Below are 22,350 nucleotides of genomic sequence, written 5' to 3'. Positions count from 1 at the left end.
TTGATTTAGATTTTGTTATTTCTTTTTTTTCCTATTAGTTGGTGCGCTTTTTTATTTTTATTTTTTTGAAGTACATTAGTTAATGACAGGGCTTTTTTTTTTTCCCCCTTTGATTTGATGTCCAAGTCTAAATTTAGGACTTATTTGTTCTATTTGTTCTATTCTTTATTTTAATACTAATACAATTTGTTATTGAAGTGATTAATTATTGAAGTGATGAACATGAGCATGGAGAGAAGCCTACAGATCACCACCACAGGTGGTGATGGTGTAGTTGGTGGTGGTGGTGGTTTGTTGGTGAAGAAGATAGGGAGGCCAATAAAGTATGACTCAGATGGTAACTTGAGACTACCATCTATATCACCACCACCACTAGGTTTTTCTTTCTCACCTCCTTTTCCATCATTATTTACACCGTGCCTTTAGGCACGGGCAGACCACCTGGTTCTGGTAACTGCCAGTTGCTTGAGATGAATAGGTGAGTTCATCAAATCAATCCTTTAAATCAACCTTTTCCCTTGCTGCAATTCAAGACTTCCTTCATCAAACACATTGAAAACAGTAGGTATGGTTTAACTTGATTTTTATTTTTTTGAAGTACATTACTTAGTGTGATTTTTATTTTTTTGAAGTACATTAGTTAGTGTTATTGCACATGGTTAAATCGGAATGGAAGTGTTTATTCATTATCTTCATGTGTTTTAGGTTCATTGAAGCATATGTGGAAATAATTCGACAACCTTATGTATGGGGTGGAGAGCCTGAGTTGCTGATGGCATCCCATGTTCTCAAGTGAGTTCTATTCACTGTTTCAGTGAAGCATTTATGTTGTCAGTATGAAGCAATTTATGTGCAAAAAAACAATATCATAGTGCTCATCAAAGTGTTTTTGCATATTGCCTCATATACAATGGTATTTGTCTATTTATTAGTTTGACAGAAGGGTTTGTTTCTGGAAAGTTATATTTGACACTGTTAGTTGAATTGGATGGGCATACATAGGGACATGTGAATGTGGGATTTCTGGGTTTTTGACCGTTGGTTTATCTAAATACAAATTTACCTCTTATGGTTTGCGAGATTTTGTTCATTCTTGGGTTTGAATCACATTTCAAATTTTTAAGTGGTTTTGTTTTAACTGTTATGATGCTGAAAATTATGGTTCTGTCTTAACTGTTATGATGCTGAAAATTATCTCTGATGGTAGTGCTGTTTTCTTTAATCTCGATATTTTATGATGCTGAAAATGCTATTTGGTGCAAGTATGTCATATTCTGCCATTGATTAAACTCAATCGATTAAATTCTAGGAATTCTTTGAGCTACATTATTATTAAAGTATTAGGAAATTGATGAGTATCTATAAAATAAAGCATGACAGTTTTTGAAAATATTTGGCATGCTTTTATTATTTATGTTAAAACCCAAACTTCAATTGTTCTTTCAAGTTTAATGCCCTACAACTCAACAGGATTATATTACCCGTCTATTGTTCTTTCAAGTTTAATGCCCTTTTTCCATTGTTGATTATGAAAACTTACAGGGCACTAAATTGCATTTGTTGATTATGTCCTTTTTTCACATGTATTGAATCAAGTAAGTTTTTACTTCTCCTGTTGGCACACTTGGGCTCCAACCAATTGAAGTTTCTTCCTAATTTTTAAGAAAGGAAAGGTGAACACGGGTTGTTTTGTCTGACCTCCCATTTGACTGTTTAAGCTTTATATATATAATCCAACCCCCCAGTTGATAGACTAGAAGAAACAATATGAATTAGGCTTGATGATTATATTTTATGCTGTTTGATTATTGCATTGAAGTGCATGACTGGTTTGACTTTTATCTTGCAGTATTTACCATTATATAATTTTGAAACTTGAAAAATATTTTTGGCTTCTTTTGCTAAGTCCTCAAACCCAACATTTTTGGCTTCTTTGGCTTCTTTTGCTAAGCCCTCAAACGCAACTTCCCAAACATAGGCTATATAATTTATATTAGATCTGCAACTCTTTTCCAATAAGTTTGCCTTATTGTACTGAGTGCTTAATACATGCACTATTTTTGATCCATTATTTGCAGATCTCCATGATGGATTAATGAAGAAATTAATTGTTGTAAACAAAGGTAGTGCCATAGAATTTTAGTAATTCAGTAAAGGGGAAATTGCACCAATGATAGCTATTCATCATTATTTATACTGTGCCTTCAAGCACGGGCATACGCTAGTCTATATAATAAGACAGAACGGTTTTTGAAAATATGTTAGAGACAATTGTCCTACTAAGACATTTCAATGACTATGATTCATTTGTCTATTTAAATAGATGGCTGAGATGACCTCCTTAAATATATATCAATCCCTTTCCAGCACCACTATTACATAGCTGTTCCGTTTGGGAAGTTCAACCTAATGAAGTAATGATGGTTGGGGATAACCTTAAAGATTATGTGAGTTCTGCTCTATTTCTCTCTCCATCATTTGCACCATATTTGTTAAGAACATTTCTGATTCATTTTGAGGTGCTGTTTTTGTATATATATATATATATATATTTAATTTCACATTCTTTTATCAAATTTATTTGAATCAAAACATGCTTTTGTGTAAATTAAAGCTCCTTTACTTGGTCTTTGCAGGTTGCTTGTGGGAAACGAGCGGGAGCATTTACATGCTTGCTTGACAAAACAGGAAGGTATGATTCTCCCGAATACACAGATGTGGAATTTAAGCCGGATTACAAGGTGTCTTATCTTGCCCATGTTCATTCACTACTGGAAGCAAATTTTGACCTGACACCATGATCCACAATTTCCTTGACAATAAAAATTTGCATTGTTAAATTGAGTAGCATTGAGATTCTCAGACCATTTATTAGTTGGTGGATACACCTATTTTTGATCCTGTGAAGAATTCATAGGAGAAGCTTTGTGAAGTACGGAGACAGGAAAATACCAGGGAAATATTATGTATTTGAAAGACAGAGATCTTTCTTTAGTTTAGCATCTTATGGTAGTGTTGATATGCTGCAGAGTCATCGAATATATAGGTTTCCTTGCCAAAGTACTCTTGGATAGATTTCCTGCACATCTTTGTTTGTTGTTATCATTGTATTATGAGGTTAGCTGTTAATGCTTTGTTTGTGGGATGTAAGATTGTTGTTGTATATCTATATGTAATACTTTTGAACCATTTTATAATGCGATTTCTTTCTCCCTTTGGTGCAATGCAATGCATATTTTAAAATTACAATGAAGTTTATATGTTTATTTTTGACTAAATGATGAAATAATGTGGCTACGATTATTTTGATTCTTTTTATGTTTGATTTATGATTTATACGTAGGGATTTACAAAATGAACAATTTAGATCACTTGAGTGAGACTTGAGGTGAGGCTTATAGCAAGACTGCATGCCTGATCCACTTTTATAGACTAGAGGCAATCCTGATGATAATTGACCTTAATTTTGATGATGACAGTTTGAATTAAAGAAGATAATAAGTCAATTTTCTCTAATCTCAAATATTCTTATATTTCAAGTCACTCCGTCCGTTGCACCACCACAGAACTTAGGCACAATGCAGTGTCCTGATTACATAAAATATTCAAAATCTGTAAAATTAGTGTCTTCCTTCATCGCTAGAAAGAGTTCATGCAGCATTTCATAAATCCTCTCAGAACAAGGGTGGATTTTATCAGCAACATAACAGCTGTGAGTTTCGCTATTAATATATCTCTGCAAATGTGTGTGTATATGTATGAGGAATTTGGGGATCCTAGAGAAGAGAAAGAAGAAGAAAAATGAAAATCATGTGTCTTTGGAAATGTGTATATATATATATATGTATATATCAGTCGATCTATGTATTGGAGAGAAGTGAATTACAGAGTTGGGAAGAGAAAAGCAGACAAGATCTTGATCACAGTTGACCGTTTCAAATGAGATAAAAAAATTACTAACAAATGAATGAAAACATTTTTGGAATAACAACTCATATGAGAAAAATAAATATTAAAGAGCTGTTTGAGATTTGCTTATTTAGTGTATTTTTTAATTTTTTTTTATAAAAAAATGTGTAGAAAAATAGAAAAGGGATGAGACATAAATAAGTATACTCATCAAATAAGTGGAATTATTTAGATTATTCCTGAACAGGAGGGTTTTTAAATCTTCAATATATTATTTAGTATACTAAGACATTTGAACAGTTCAGATTTGTTCAAATTACAAAACGGCAGTGATGTATGCTATGTGTACATTTTTCACTTTCCCATTTTTTTCTCTTACTTTTTCTTTTTCTCTTTCTCACCGACCTTTCCCATTATCTCGTAAATAATCCACGAATGATCCCATGATTCCACATTCTTCATTTTCTTTTTTTTTATTTTATTTCCCCCTTTCCTTTTTTTCCTCCCTGTTTATTTATTTATTTATTTATTTATTCACTTATTTTAATTTACACCGTGCCTTCAGGCACGGGCATACACTAGTAAGAATATAAGAGAATATAAGAAAAATTTTAAAATATAAGAATATAAGCAAACATAAGAATATAAAATATAAGAATATAATATTTTAAAATATATCTGTCATAAAATTTTAAAATATAAGAATATAAGAAAATATAAAATATAAGAATATAATATTTTAAAATATATTATTATATTTTTCAGTAAAAAAAATATTAGGACAAATATTTAAGATAATTTAATATTTTTAATTTATAATTTTATTACTTATATTTTTATTTAAATATAATTTTAATATATTTGTTATGTCACGGTTCGATTTGCTCATCGGTCCGATTTTTAAAATATTGGTTTGAATCTGTATAGAAACTTTGTAACATTTACTTATATTTTCTTTTAAGATAATAAATTAATATTTTAAATTTTATTTTTGTATCACATGAACCATTAGGCAACATCTAAAAAAACACCTATTTTAAGATAATTCATTTTTTCGAGCCGAATCTAAGAAATATATATGTTTTAAAAATTCAAAATAAGCAACAAATATTTACTATTTTTGTCACGACCCGAACCCGCCCCTATGGGTTAAGGCCATAACCGGCCAGTAATCACGAGATTACCTACGGCCTCAAACCAAATAAGACAAGACTCATCAGAGTAAAAGGGGCTAAACGGAAGCAAATTTAAAACTTTGTCCATAGAGCCGTACTTATATGCACACCATAACATTCCATATGTACATATGTTAATAACTCACAACAGAAAGTGTAATGACATAAGATTCTATACAGATAGGATCATCCAAACTAAGTCAACCCATGAAAACCATATACAGACGTATTCAAAACTTTGCCAACCTGACAAGATGTAAATACATAACAAAAGGGCGAAGACGGGTCTCGTGCGTGAGACATAAGGGCTGACTCTCTCAAAACCTTAGTTGTTCCATACAGACTTCACTGAGGCTGGGTCTGGACTTCTCTTGGCTCACCTACAAACACATGAATGAGCGTGAGCGAAAGCCCAGTGAATAATATCAAATCAAATACAGAAGTTACATAACAATGTAGAACAACATGTTCCAAACGGCCTTGGGCCCAATTCATATTCTATTTAACAGATATATAACTATACGAAATTCAAATCAAGTGACTGTAGTTCCAAACATTTTGGCCTTTGGCCCATTCAGATTTCCATTCATGTCAAAACGGCCTTCGGCCCATTCATTTATGTCGAAACGGCCTTCGGCCCATTCATTTCTATCAAAATGGCCTTCGGCCCATTCGTTTACGTCAAAACGACCTTCGGCTCATACATTCGTGTCAAAACGGCCTTCGGCCCACTCATTCATGTCAAAACGACCTTAGGTCCATTCATACATGCCCAAACGACCTTCGGTCCACTCATTTCTATCAAAATGACCTTCGGTCCATTCATTTCTGTCAAAACGACCTTCGGTCCTTTTGTTTACGTCAAAACGGCCTTCGGCCCATACATTCGTGTCAAAACGACCTTCGGCCCACTCATTTATGTCAAAACGACCTTAGGTCCATTTATTTCTATCAAAACGACCTTAGGTCCATTTATTCATATCGAAACGACTTTCGGTCCATTCATTTGTTCACGTCAGACTTTTGTCCACAATCCCAATTAGCAACTCATAAAGCTTATAAGAGAATAAACAGTTGAATATTGCTAAGCTTTCAAATATCGATATTACTCACAGTGATCGGCTTGAGGATTTGTCCTGGAGCTTGACCCTACACATTTAATGAACACAAAAGGGTCACTAACAGTTCAATCCGTTCTTTAATTCACATATTCCTCTTTAGGCTTTATTCTTATCTCGTTAATTGATTTACAATGCTCAATGCATGCCTAAGAGTGCTTGCAAGTGAAAGAGGACGGAAAACAGAACACAGAATGCAATTTCAGAATTTCAGAAAATAAGGTCCCAGCTCGAGCGTGGACTTCCCCGCTCGAGCGGACTCTTAAGGCCTGCAAAAATACTGGTTACATCAAAATCACGCTCGAGTGTGAACTCTGCCGCTCGAGGGGATGGCCTGTCTACATAGCTCCTCGCTCGAGCATCAACTTCCTCGCTCGAGCGGGAACCATGTCTGCAAAAAGTGCTGGGAGCACAATTTTCCCGCTCGAGCGGACATAAAAAATCTAGGTTTTCCAGATTGAGTTCTTAAGCTCCAATTCGACCTTCCAACCTTATTTCCTGCATAATATGGCTCCAACTTCACATATATTTGCACTAACATGATATAAACACCAAAACACAACATCATGGAGCCCAATTTCATGAATTAACCACATGCATGTCCCAAATTGGCACTAAACTCAACTCCAACACACATTCATGCATTCAAAGCTCCCATCTTCATAAATTGTACATGCATGTGATGAATTAGCCACATTCTCAACTTAGATAACACAAATGGTGATCATTCTCATGGAACACAACAAAAACATGCTTGATTATGCAAAATCATGGTGGCCCTACACATGTATGTGCACATTAGCTTCAAATTCATCAATTATAGCACAACTCTTGTTCTTGATCACCAATTAATCTTTAATTCACAAAATCACAAGTTAAGTCTCATGAATTCAAATATCAGAGCTTACCTAGAGGCTCAATTCTTCTAATTATGGCAATTTCTTGAGTTTAATCCCTCTATTCTTCACAATTTGAGGCAAACACCCAACTCTCCTCTTTCCCTCTCTCTAGCCGACCCCCTCCTCCTTCTCTTGAGTTAAATTCAGTCAAAATAAACTAAAGAGGGATGTAACGCCCTCAAAATAGACTCATTATATATTTGTCACTGACATGCAATATTTAAAGTAAACAATTCATTATCTCATTCATCAGAGTATTTCTAAATAAAAGCATTACATGTAACAGCAAATTAAATGCCCTACGGGCTTACATCTTTCCAAGCCAACACTTGGACACAAAAATATGAGTTCTAACTCAAATACAAGTAAAGCCCTAGGCTTGAATGTTTACATGTACTATCAAATCAAAACAACTAACTGAAGATAGTCTTCAAAATCCAAAAGTCAAATCCTACCAAGCTAAGTCCTTGGAGGTAGCTTATCACCTGAACCTGAAAATGATGTTCCCATAAAGGGTGAGCCACAGCCCAGTAGAAAAATACTAAACCAAATATAAGCATTGAATAAAGCTATAGCATTCAATAGATGGTTAACCAAGATAATCAATTGTATCATTATACAGTCTCATGACACTAATGTCTAAGACACATTTCACTTTCCATTATTATCAACATGGCTCAGAACCTGGCCAAACTTACAACAGTGAACTATATATCATATTCACATTACTTTCAATATCAACAAAACAAATGAGACTCAGGCTCATATCAAAACACTTCATACTTCCCGTTTGATACACATTGTAGTGCTGTATCAATAACATGTAAAAACACTTCAATATAATAAGCACACATAATAGTGATGCTAATGGAGTCCATCCCCTATCTCCTCCCAAACAAAATCCGGTTTAGAGGTCCATCCCCTATCTTCCCCTAAACCGTGGAGTACATCCCCTATCTTCTCCCAAACAATATGCATATGCAATGCTCAATCAATACATGTAATTTCTGTATTAATTCAATAGTCTAAATTTATGACTTAAACAAATTGATTAGTTTCAATTTTCCCTAATCCACATGCAATGTCTACAACAAACACGACTATCCTCCACCGATAGCCCAAAACAGTTATTTCTAGACTGGAAATAAATATATCAACAATTCAATAGGCGAGTGATTTTAATTATCCAACTACACCATTTAATCAATGAATTCCTCAATTTCATGCATTTAACCAATTTCCCCAATTTCCTTAAATTAATTATACAAATTAATTTATTAATACAACTAGGGTTTTTCCCAAAATTACCAAAGTACTCCCAACATATCAAAATACCAAAACTTAGAACAAAACTTATAGGATGGAGTAGGAAATCCCTACCTCGAAGAAAATAACCCGAATGGAGAAGACGAAGATGAAGACCTAAATTCCAAAGTGCTCCAAACCACCAAACGTTCAGATTAAATGAAAGCCCTTGACTCACTCTATCTTTTTAATAAAGGACTAAGGTTAGATACTCACCCTAGGTAGATCAATTCTTAGAGAGAAGGCAGGTTTAGAGAGAGAGAGACTCTCAAGGGGCGGTTTTTAAAAGTTAAGAAAGAAAAGTAGGTCAAAAAGTGATCCAAAAAGTGAAATCACGGACTGATGTAGTCGACTCCCCGCTCGAGCGTCCAAACTCCCGCTCGAGCGTCAAATACGCACTCCCAGTACTTTTGCAGAACCAGGTCCCCGCTCGAGCATCCAACTCCACGCTCGAGCGGCACTCACACATTTCCGCTCGAGCGTCCAATCCCACGCTCGAGCGTCCAACACTGCACAGGAAATACTGGATGGGTGATAATCCCGCTCGAGCACCAAAACCCCCGCTCGAGCGGACAAGCAACAAAAGAATCCCCGCTCGAGCTTCAAACTCCCACTCGAGCGGACAGGTCAAAATCTGGACAACTAGTTTTGGCATCTAAACTTAACCGACTTGTAACAGACCCGCCCAACACATCCTATAACTTAAATACAAAGAGATTAAAGGACGACAACAACCAATATATACTGACCGGATCCACGGAACCTAAGTCCGGATACAATAATCTAAAGGAAAAAGACCGGGGTCGCTATAAGGGAAGTTTGAGTGTATAAAGCCTTTACAATAAAACCCACTAAGGCCAATATAATAGTAATAAAGTAGTTGGGTACTAATTCCTCAATTTAATCAATTTAATCTGACCCGAATAAATTTTCAATTAAATTTCACCGCAGGTTCTAAAAATTATGCCAATTACAATGGCGTAATCAATTTCGGGTTTTATGGCTGATAAGGCCTCCAATTTAATTTTCGAAGTGGTAAAATCAAACAGATATTCCTACGGTGAACAAATAGAAATTCAAAACCACATATTTTCACATAATGGCATACAAAATCATAACAAACACATAATCACATCATATTAAGGACCAATTAACATATTACAGAACAGGGGTATTACAGTCTCCCCCCTTTTAGGAAGTTTGGTCCTCCAAACTTAATTTACCTTTAGTCGGACACAATTCGGAACACTTTTTATTCAGTGGTTCCAATCCTTTTGATAGTGAGCTGCTTAGTCTCAAAATCGAGCAACACTCTGCTCTTAATCAGTCAAAGACTCAACTTTTCCTCCATACAAGACTTGTATGGTGTCACACCAAAACTAGAGTGTAGGCTGTGGTTGTAAGCAAAGTCTGCCAACAATGGATAAATCCCCCAAACTCCCCGAAAAATCTACTGCACATATTTGGAGCATTTCTCCCAAAAGTTCTTTCTAATTATACATCGATTTTCGGATGGAAAACAACGCCGAATCACAATTCAGTCCCCATTGGCTCTTGAAGGCTTGTTAGAATCCGAACACATTTTAGGGTTCCTATCTAAACAACAGATATTGGGACCCCATGCAAACAAGCAACCTTATCGATGTAACAGCGGCTAATCTACAAGCATTATACAAAAATTTCATAGGGAGGAAACGAGCAATTTAGTAATCCTTCATACAATAACCCAAATGGGACTTACACCTTGAGTACTTAAGGTAGCCCCACAAGGAAATTCATAGTCAGATATCCCTAATTCCATTCTGAAATAGAGGGAGGTTGAAATAGCCCCGTCTATACCTGATGTTCAACTTCGACTTATAGATACCGAAAATATTTAGACACAATTTCAATAATTGCCCTCTTCAAAGTAAATCACGAACATATTCATTTCAGATGCCAGCCAACTTTATCATAGAAGTTTGGTCCATTCCCTTGTCACAAAAGTTCAATTCATTCTTCAATAATTCCACAATACACAATCCGATTCGGTATTTTCAGCAGCTCATTATAGCTATTCAAGGTTAATCAAAAGTCTTCAGGAATTTAAAATGAATTCAGGCACTGATTCCCGAGTCAACAAAGATAACAACGAAGCGATCAACCACACGACATACGTAACTCATATCCCCATAGTACCAATTGTAAAATACAATGACACTGAGGCAGTCGACTTCTAATAGAATGCATGTGTTCTTCATTCATTTAACAGTTTACAGTTTGCAATTCACAATTCAGTTCAGTATTCAATTCTCTATTCCATTGAGTCTTTCTACTTTATCTGATAGTCGTCAAAAGCATAAGGCAATTTATATACGTAAATCCCCATGATGTCAAAGGCATTATCAAAGGAGTCAATCGCATGTCAAACACAATTCACACATTCTCAGGGTTCCAATCACAGAATATAATGACACTGGGTAGTTATATACAAAGCGTACTGAATTCACGCACTTTTTGGACAATCAGGGTTTTTCAAAGTTTCTTGGATGTTAAAACATTTACACAATACCAAAGGATGGCATTCCGAACAAAACAAAGGAATAATCGTCTCGGAATCGAAGTACACCCGTTCGCGACCGTCGATGGCCGATTCCAGATCAATTAGTCAAACCCACCCGTACGAAACCGTCGGTGGCAAAAGGTATCTCAATCAAAGGTGCTACATAGGCTTAACGTCCCCTAGCACGAAAGGACACTCTAAGAATGTCATCAAAGCAACACAACACCATTCGCTATAACCTGATGTTCCCAAAATCTGATAACACTGAAGCAACCACTCTCCCTTACAAAACATGTTCTGATCAGTCAAAGACAAATGTTCAGTACTGCTCAAAATCAAACCAATCTACCGTCATCGGTTCCCATAGCGTCAAACAAACAAAATGGAACAACACTCCTTACGACACCCAATCACAGGGTTGTACAATTCGATTTATTTTTAACACATATGTCCTCAATAGTTGGGGATTGGTTTTCAATGGTGCGTTTGGTTAGGTCAATCTGTTGATAGTCCAAAAAAGGTCTTTCCAATAAGTCGAGTATTCCAAACGAATTCAAGTTTTGGGTCTATCAGTTTTTCTGCCAAGAATAATCTGGCTATTTATTCACAAGCAATTCTTAATCCCCTTTTTACAAAATCAAATTAGATAGAGGGTCTTATCGGTTGATCCAAGCAAAGGTCTTGTCAGATTAGATCGAACAAAGGTTCCATCAAATTATATCAAATGAGGGTTCCATCGGAACAATATCAGGCAAAGGTTCTATCGGATCGAATCAGATAAAAGTTTTCTCAAATGGGATACATTCGGTTCTGTGAGGCTCACTTCGTTTGTTTAGGCACATGGCTGGTAGTTTCACAACTGTCCTAAGTTTATCAGTTCTCAAAGTCATATCAGAATTATTCATCACATCTGTTCATATCAAAGCATTTCAAGTCATGTACAATATGGCATTGACTACATAAATTCGGGGGTAGTTGCATAAACATGCAGTTATTCAGATCAGGAAGTATGTACCATAATCAATACAACAATTCCAAACAAGTCTTATATACAAGCACATGGTGCATAGTAACACATTAAACAGAGTTCCTCGGTTGTACATAAGATAGGGTCTGTTACACAAAAGTTCCAAATTAGTCACAAAATGTAGGTTTATGAGTCGAGCCCAGTATAGTCACATAATCCAGTCAATTTTCTACCCATCAAAATGCATGGTCTCACAATTATAGAGTTATCATTTGGGGTGCTTAACTCAATTATACAATCACAAAGTCACAATTTCAGTGGTTTAGTCATTGAAGACAATAACATAGCAAATCAACCTGAGCATAGGTTTAGATATACATGTGCATGTGCAGAGTCAATCAATATCCTGAAACGTATTTCACAAATTTCCTAAACGGGGCATATATCTCCGATGAACACGGTCTCGATCATGTAGGTCTAACCGATCCAGATACATATGCAGCAGATATGGAAAAATATGCCGATCCGAATCAAATAATATCCCAAGTAAAGATGTACACGTGTACTAATTCAGAATCAATCAACACATGAGCATTTGTTCATAAACAGTATAAACACCTGGGATAGCGTTCGCAGTATTTTGAGCACTTTCTGGGATGAGTGCAATTACTCCATCCTGAGTAGCAATTCCTACCACTGGTACGAATCTAGCTGAGGCAGAAGATTTATTCACATTTTGTTCAGTTCGGGGACAGTTTTTTTTTTTTTTTTACCATACGGTCCATTTCACCACACCTATAACAAACCCCAGAAATCCGATAACAAACTCCTCAGTGTTTCGTACACTGGTGGTGGCAAAGGTTCTCGCCGTAGCGGCAACTGACGTTGTCGTCTTAAGGTTTCTGCCATTTCTTGTACCATTCTTTCCAGTCTATCAAGTCGGGCTGCGGAAGAGCCTTCCAGCTCGTATGCCCTTAATTTAACCATCCTCTACACAATTCTCACTAAACCTTGCCAAATACTGGGATGCCCAATACAAAAATAAACACAAATACACATAGTCATATTCGTATATAGGCACGTCTTTATATTCTCATTTCACATATCGTACGCAATTAATCACATACGTAACAGATAATTGCATACTAATCAAATATCACATGCTGAACATTTACTAAGTAATTATATACTCAAATCATGTTCATATTCCACATAGACACCCATTGGCAGAATCGGATGCACATAAACAACTTTTCGTGATTCATATATTCATGTATGTGCGTTATATCAAAACAAACTTGTTGTACACATTAGTGTAACAATTCATATCTCATATTCCAATCATGTGTGGTACTTCCTTTAGCGTAACATAACATGTTGGTCAAGCATAACAAGTTCCATAATGGAACCTCCGGTGCTGAGTAACAGATCTCATGCCACGGTATTGTTTCCCCCGGGCGAGGGCCTCATGACCATAAGCCACAGTATTATGTCCCTTGGGCGAGGGCCTCTGCTAAGGATACCACAATTACGTTCCAGGAAAATTTGGACAATCATTCATACAAAACATAGCATTCTAGGGTACTTGTCATTTCATATCATCAACAAATATTTAAAGTTAAACATAACTTTACGGAGTTCTTACTCACCATCTGATTAAACTTGCATTATACAATATACAAAAGATTCTACAAATATGCATATACTAGAGAGCATATGTAGTCAAACAATTTGCAATGCAAGTACAACACAACTTATAGCACATAATTGCCCAAATCAAAACACTTAAGCATATTCTCGATGCTTTCGAATTCATACTTATCACATGAATGCATCCTATATCTTTTCTAGACGCTTATTGCTCTCTTGGACAAGTGTGTGAGTTATTAACTCGTGCTCTGATACCACTCTGTCACGACCCGAACCCGCCCCTATGGGTTAAGGCCATAACCGGCCAGTAATCACGAGATTACCTACGGCCTTAAACCAAATAAGACAAGACTCATCAGAGTAAAAGGGGCTAAACGGAAGCAAATTTAAAACTTTGTCCATAGAGCCGTGCTTATATGCACACCATAACATTCCATATGTACATATGTTAATAACTCACAACAGAAAGTGTAATGACATAAGATTCTATACAGACAGGATCATCCAAACTAAGTCAACCCATGAAAACCATATACAGACGTATTCAAAACTTTGCCAACCTGATAAGATGTAAATACATAACAAAAGGGCGAAGACGGGTCTCGTGCGTGAGACACAAGGGCTGACTCTCTCAAAACCTTAGTTGTTCCATACAGACTTCACTGAGGCTGGGTCTGGACTTCTCTTGGCTCACCTACAAACACATGAATGAGCGTGAGCGAAAGCCCAGTGAATAATATCAAATCAAATACAGAAGTTACATAACAATGTAGAACAACATGTTCCAAACGGCCTTGGGCCCAATTCATATTTCTATTTAACAAATATATAACTATACGAAATTCAAATCAAGTACTGTAGTTCCAAACATTTTGGCCTTTGGCCCATTCATATTTCCATTCATGTCAAAACGGCCTTCGGCCCATTCATTTATGTCGAAACGGCCTTCGGCCCATTCATTTCTATCAAAATGGCCTTCGGCCCATTCGTTTACGTCAAAACGACCTTCGGCCCATACATTCATGTCAAAACGGCCTTCGGCCCACTCATTTATGTCAAAATGACCTTAGGTCCATTCATACATGCCCAAACGACCTTCGGTCCACTCATTTCTATCAAAACGACCTTCGGTCCATTCATTTCTGTCAAAACGACCTTCGGTCCTTTCGTTTACGTCAAAACGGCCTTCGGCCCATACATTCGTGTCAAAACGGCCTTCAGCCCACTCATTTATGTCAAAACGACCTTAGGTCCATTTATTTCTATCAAAACGACCTTAGGTCCATTTATTCATATCGAAACGACCTTCGGTCCATTCATTCGTTCACGTTAGACTTTTGTCCACAATCCCAATTAGCAACTCATAAAGCTTATAAGAGAATAAACAGTTGAACATTGCTAAGCTTTCAAATATCGATATTACTCATAGTGATCGGCTTGTGGATTTGTCCTGGAGCTTGACCCTACACATTTAATGAACACAAAAGGGTCACTAACAGTTCAATTTGTTCTTTAATTCACATATTCCTCTTTAGGCTTTATTCTTATCTCGTTAACTCATTTACAATGCTCAATGCATACCTAAGAGTGCTTACAAGTGAAAGAGGACGGAAAACAGAACACAGAATGCAATTTCAGAATTTCAGAAAATAAGGTCCCAGCTCGAGCGTGGACTTCCCCGCTCGAGCGGACCCTTAAGGCCTGCAAAAATACTGGTTACATCAAAATCACGCTCGAGCGTGAACTCTGCCACTCGAGCGGATGGCCTGTCTACATAGCTCCTCGCTCGAGCGTCAACTTCCCCGCTCGAGCGGGAACCATGTCTGCAAAAAGTGCTGGGAGCACGATTTTCCCGCTCGAGCGGCACTTCACCTGCTCGAGCGGACATAAAAAATCTAGGTTTTCCAGATTGAGTTCTTAAGCTCCAATTCGACCTTCCAACCTTATTTCCTGCATAATATGGCTCCAACTTCACATATATTTGCACTAACATGATATAAACACCAAAACACAACATCATGGAGCCCAATTTCATGAATTAACCACATGCATGTCCCAAATTGGCACTAAACTCAACTCCAACACACATTCATGCATTCAAAGCTCCCATCTTCATAAATTGTACATGCATGTGATGAATTAGCCACATTCTCAACTTAGATAACACAAATGGTGATCATTCTCATGGAACACAACAAAAACATGCTTGATTATGCAAAATCATGGTGGCCCTACACATGCATGTGCACATTAGCTTCAAATTCATCAATTATAGCACAACTCTTGTTCTTGATCACCAATTAATCTTTAATTCACAAAATCACAAGTTAAGTCTCATGAATTCAAAGATCAGGGCTTACCTAGAGGCTCAATTCTTCTAATTATGGCAATTTCTTGAGTTTAATCCCTCTATTCTTCACAATTTGAGGCAAACACCCAACTCTCCTCTTTCCCTCTCTCTAGCCGACCCCCTCCTCCTTCTCTTGAGTTAAATTCAATCAAAATAAACTAAAGAGGGAAGTTTGAGTGTATAAAGCCTTTACAATAAAACCCACTAAGGCCAATATAATAGTAATAAAGTAGTTGGGTTCTAATTCATCAATTTAATTAATTTAATCTGACCCGAATAAATTTTCAATTAAATTTCACCGTAGGTTCTAAAAATTATGCCAATTACAATGGCGTAATCAATTTCGGGTTCTATGGCTGATAAGGCCTCCAATTTAATTTCCGAAGTGGTAAAATCAAACAGATATTCCTACGGTGAACAAATAGAAATTCAAAACCACATATTTTCACATAATGGCATACAAAATCATAACAAACACATAATCACATCATATTAAGGACCAATTAACATATTACAGAACAGGGGTATTACAATTTTTTTGTTAATTTTTATCTTTATTGAATTATTTTTGAAATTTTAGAAAAAAATTATAATTTTTCGATTCGTTTTGTCAAATGAAAACGAAAAATAAAAAAAGTCACGTTTTTACCTTTGGCGACCAAAATTTTGGTAGCCAAAAGTTTGTTTTTGGAAATAATTAGTTTCGGCGACTAATTGGATTTTGGTCGCCAAATAATGCAGTTTCACCGACTATGTTTTTGGTAGCCAAACGTGCCACGAAATTGTGGAGGGAATATTACTTTTTCATAATATATATTAGCGACGAAAATAATTTTTGGTCAGTAATAAATATTTTTTTCTTCTTTTTTCATTGCAAAAGTATCCCAGTTCCCTCCCGCTCGCACTCCCGCCTCTATCACTGCTCTGTCTCCATCGCAAGAGTTGCTGTATCATCCCCCGAACTCCCTCCCAGGTATCTGTCTCTCTCTCTCTCTGTATCTCCCTCTCCATTTCTTAAACATCTCACAAGGCCTCTCGGTTTCCCTCTTTCTCTCTCTCTCTCTCTCTCTCTCTGTTTACATACACACACACACACACATACATGCATATATATACACACACACACACATGAATCATATATTCACAACCTTGATTCCATATATACTCGATTATATACACAAATCATATGTACACTCACGCCTCTGCCCTCTTCTCTACAGGAATAGTCTCCATTGCCCGAACTCCCTCCTAGGTATGTTTGAATTTCGCATCTGTCTCTCCCTCTCTCTGTATCTCCCTCTCGATTTCCCTCTGTTTCTATCTGTCTCTGTTTACACACACACACACACATATATATATATATATATATGCATATATACTCATATATATCTACATATATATATATATATATATATATATATATGTCAAAACACACAGAATATGAAGTACGAAATGCCCTCAATTAGGGCATTGTTATTGAAATGTGATTCAAATTAAAAATTAGGGCAATGCTTGGGGTGAATCAAGCCATTTGCTACATAAACTAGGGCAAAGTCTTGTAGTAGTAGTACATATAAAAGAGGAATTTTTATGGTTTTGAGTAAATATACTAGCTGCTCGTTGCTTTTGGATGCCTTGGTAAGAATGTTGAGGTACTTAATACATACCTACTGTTCTTCTTCATAGTTGCATTTCCAATGTATGAAATTGATGTAATATGTGGAGGTTGAGAATCTTGAGATATGAATGATTTTAAAATCAACAAATGAATAAGTATTCACACTTGAGGTATGATATTTTGTGTCTTGGAAAAGAGATGCAGTGATCATAGTTTTGGTAAAACAAGGGCATGGATTAGATTGTCCTTGTAGATTCTTCGGCTGATGTTGTGTTCTTGAATGAACATATAGTAGTAGCTTGGTACCCATGGATCATGACTTTCGATCTGTTGGCCTAGCTGTGTATGCTTTTTTTTTTTTAAACATTTGGTGTCACTGTGCATTTTAAGTTGAAATATGCTTGCAGAATATAATAATATAGTAAGTGAACATTCAGGGAATTGACTAACCAAAATAATTTCTTGAGATTAAATGGATTTTATTTTCTATGTACTTGTGATCAGCTACATTCATCCTTTGTCCTTGACCTTAGTTTTTTGTTTTTGGGTTTTAAATCATGGGTTGCATTTCTTAGTTTTCCCTCTGGTGCCTTTGAGACTGGGTGCAATTATTGATCTTTTTGCTTATGAGAAATATATCTTCGTTGACGTTCTCTAAAGTCTTTCTGAGATGCATTCATATTTTAATAATCATCTCTTGTATTTCCAATTGCCTCATCTCTTTCGCAATGCTATGGAATTTTTTCCATAAAAAATCATTATGTTCTTGCTGATCAGAATATTTAATTCAGTTTTCTGGAAATTTATTTTTGGTAATCTGAATGGGGTGATTTAAATCAGGTTCTGAATGGTTTCTATGCAAGAAATTGCCAACTAACATGTGAAGTCATAGATCTTTGAACACTTCTCACACTTCCATTTCTTTTCCCCATGTTTTCTGGCAAAAGTGTTTCTTGATTCCATTGAGATGACCAAGAGCCCTTGAAGGATTGTGGTGCACACAACTAGGCTTAGGGCACACATAGTGCTTTATGTTATCTTCGCTTTTTCTTTGCTTCAGCGTCCATGGAAGGTTGTGTCCTCTCCTGCGAAGCTGCAAGTTTTGATCTCTCTAAAACCCCACCTTGTGTTTTGTTTATTTCATTTTTAAAATTTTTAGAAATGGTCATTGGATGTGCAACGATTGATTTCAGCCGTTGCAACAATGCATAGCTCATGTGTTTGCATCGATGTTGTAAATTTTGCTTTTACTGCCTCAACCTCACAAGTACCCACGAGCCACTGTTTTTTTTAATAAATAACATGTCATGCACACACACTGTGAAGAGCATGAAAATGATGAAGATGGATTAATGGCTTAACTTCCATAATTACGCATTGTTTTAGAACAAATCGTGTCACAAAGTCCCACCCTAAAAGAGATTTATGTGACAAGCCAAACAGTGAATGAAAAACAACATAATCTATCTCAACTTGAAATGCGTGTTCTCATTTGTTCCTTGGTTAATCTTTGTGTGAGTTGTAGGTGACAAAATGGACAAGAGTTGGATGACGATAAATAATAGGCTGACAAGTAAAGAGTATCAACAAGGGGTGAAGTCATTCCTTGATTTTGCTATGGCAAATTTAGGCGTAGAGGATGACATTAGGTGTCCGTGTGTCGATTGCATTAATGGCACAAAATATAGCAGACAAGTTGTGTGGATGCACTTGATCCGAAGAGGAATGGCATCTTCGTATTTAACTTGGGTGCATCATGGGGAACATGTTCCCGTGTCTCGTCCTAGTGCATCAAATGACCAATGTGGAGGTAGTGGCGAATGTATGACAGATATCAATGATCCGCCCATAGATGAGTTGCCTATTATGTTGGAAGAAATTTACGTGAGTGGTCTTATGGATGATCATACTGACGAGGAACCTAATGGTTTGGAGAGGGAGGATTTGCATAAGTTCACTAGGTTATTCGAAGATGCACAACGCAAAGTTTACCCGACATGTGAAAAGTTTTCTGTGCTATCATTCGTCATTAAGATGCTTCATTTGAAGGTGTACAACAAATGGAGCAACAAGTCATTCGATATGGTTATGTAGGTATTCAAGGACATTCTACCAGAATGTGATCAAACAGTTCCATGGACACTCTATAATGCTAAGAAGTTCTTACGTGACTTGGGTTTGGGATATGAAACAATTCATTCGTGCAAAAATGATTGTGCACTATTTTGGAAGGAGAGTGGTAATTTGGAGAAATGCCCTACATGTGACGCATGTAGATACAAGTTGAACGATGATGGTGGTAAAAAGATTCCACACAAGATATTACGGTACTTTCCATTGACACCGAGGTTGAAAAGACTGTATATGTCCAAAAAAACAGCCGCAGATATGAGATGGCACAATGAGAAGCGTGTGGATGATGACATATTAAGGCACCCGGCCGATGGTGAAGCATGGAAGGACTTTGATAAGCAACATCCGACGTTTTCTGATGACTCTCGAAATGTAAGGCTAGGGCTGGCAACAGATGGTTTCAATCCATTTGGGAATATGAGCACATCATATAGCATGTGGCCCGTAATCTTAATGCCTTACAATCTTCCACCGTGGAAGTGCATGAAAGAGCCATATTGCATGATGTCATTGCTTATTCCCGGACGTTCGGCACCTAGAAGAGACATTGATGTTTACTTGCAACCATTAATAGAAGAATTGAAGAATTTATGGGAGCATGGTGTGCAAACATATGATGCATCGAATGGGCAAATTTTTAGAATGCATGCGGCGGTAATATGGACCATAAATGACTTCCCTGCGTACGGTAACATGTCAGGGTGGAGTACAAAGGGTTACTTGGCTTGCCCTAATTGTAACAATAATCCATCGTCCCAGGGATTACGAAGTAAAATAGGGTATATGGGTGCTCGTCGCCACTTGCCTGAGAACCACACCTGGCGAACAAGTAAGCTCTTCAATGGTCAAACGGAGCATAGGTCCAAACCTTTGGACATATCGGGGGACCAAATACTAGAGCAAATTGATTCTGGGACTTACAAGCCGTATGGAAAGCACCCACAAAATCGAAAACGACAAAGGAATGAACATCAAAATTTAAATCGGAGCAAGAGAAGCATTATGTTTGACTTGCCCTATTGGAAAACATTGAAGCTTCGACGCAACCTTGATGTCATGCATATTGAGAAGAACATATGTGACAATGTTGTTGGGACACTTTTGAGCGTAGATGGAAAGAACAAGGACACGGACAAAGCACGCTTAGATTTGGAGGACATGAAAATACGTAACGAGTTACACTTGAAGAGGCGTTCTAATGGGTCCTTTGAGAAGCCTCCCGCATTGTACACATTGTCGGTGAAAGAGAGAGAAGGCTTTTGTGATTTCTTGAAATCAATGAAGTACCCTGATGGCTATGCAGCAAATATCTCCAATTGCGTGACCGCTCAAGCTGGAAAATTATCTGGCCTCAAAAGTCATGACAGTCATGTCCTTAGACAACGACTTCTTCCAATTGGGATGCGTGGCTACCTTAATAAGGAAATCAGAACGACACTTTTTGAGTTGGGAAATTTCTTCAAACAATTGTTTTCAAAGACATTGAGGCGTTCAGATTTGCATAAATTGGATGAACAAATCGTACTCATACTTTGTAAGCTTGAGATGATTTTCCTTCCGGCTTTTTTCGATGTCATGGTCCACTTGGCAATTCACTTGCCTCGAGAGGCTATGCTTGGAGGCCCAGTGCAATATTGATGGATGTACCCAATTGAGAGGTATTAACTCAGCCATCGTATTACTGTCAAATTTTAGTTAACGCTTTACTGCTGATATAAATATTGCAGTATAACATTGCCATCGGCTTGCAAAATTAGGTTGCTTGGCCGTCTAAAAGGGTTTGTGGCCAACAAAGCTCATCCTGAAGGTTCTATTGCCGAGGCTTACATTTCCAAAGAATGTACAACATTTTGTTCAATGTATTTGGATGGAGTTGAAACATTGTTTAACCGCCCAGAAAGGAATTATGACATGGGTGACCGTGGCCCAGGGTTGGCGGTATTCACTCAAACTATACGTCCCTTTGGTCTAATGACAAGGGCGTCCGATGTGTCCGTAGCTGAACGCGAGTTGGCTCATTGGTTTGTCCTACACAATAGCACATAAGTGGATAAACACGTAGAGTATGAATCCTTCAAACGTATTTAAAGTGTTTTTGTTGTAAATTGATTAGTCTTTATCTTAGTAAATATTTTTGAATCGCATTTCTTATAACTAGGGAGCACAAGAACTTGTTACACCAAAGAGCCGGTGCGTTCGACATCGAAAACAGACATCGGAAAGAATTTCCTAAATGGTTCAAAGATCATGTAAGTTAGTATTCTCATATCCTACCATAGATTGTACATTATGTAATGTCACGCATGCTAGTAACATGAAACAAGTTCTTCATGTAGATGAATGAATTGCGGAGCCAAGTTTCCCCTGAAGCAACTGATGATATGTGGTCATTAGCCAATGGTCCTAGTGGCTTAGTGAACACATATTCAGGATGTATTTGTAATGGTGTCCGTTATCATACTATCGACCGTGACAACCGTCGGAAAAGTCAAAATTGTGGATTAGTCGTGGAAGGAGAGCATCAAGGCCAATTGATACACTTCTATGGACACTTGTGCAGAGTATGGGAACTGAACTATTTGTTCAGACATCGGATTGTATTGTTCCAATGTGAATGGTTTAACACCGGTAGTAGTAGAACTATGCGTGTAGAACCACATTTTACAACAGTTGATGTAACAAGT

The 22,350-nt window shown here is 36.9% G+C and overlaps 1 protein-coding gene across 1 annotated transcript; it reads left to right on the top strand.

Annotated features, from left to right (window-relative positions):
- The first annotated feature begins 228 nt into the window (after positions 1-228).
- On the top strand, positions 229-21,304 carry LOC114313966 (uncharacterized). Its single transcript, XM_082872102.1, has 7 exons — positions 229-337; positions 427-478; positions 706-792; positions 2,637-2,692; positions 19,059-19,623; positions 19,810-20,038; positions 20,426-21,304. Exons 1-7 carry the CDS (start codon positions 229-231, stop codon positions 21,302-21,304), a joined length of 1,977 nt encoding a protein of 658 aa, XP_082728228.1.
- Positions 21,305-22,350: the final 1,046 nt, after the last annotated feature.

Source organism: Camellia sinensis, chromosome 5 (genome assembly GCF_055761805.1).
Source record: "Camellia sinensis isolate YWXY chromosome 5, ASM5576180v1, whole genome shotgun sequence".
NCBI lineage: Eukaryota > Viridiplantae > Streptophyta > Magnoliopsida > Ericales > Theaceae > Camellia > Camellia sinensis.
The sequence above is the reverse complement of the archived record's forward strand: the minus strand, read 5'-3'. Positions and strand labels throughout refer to the sequence as shown.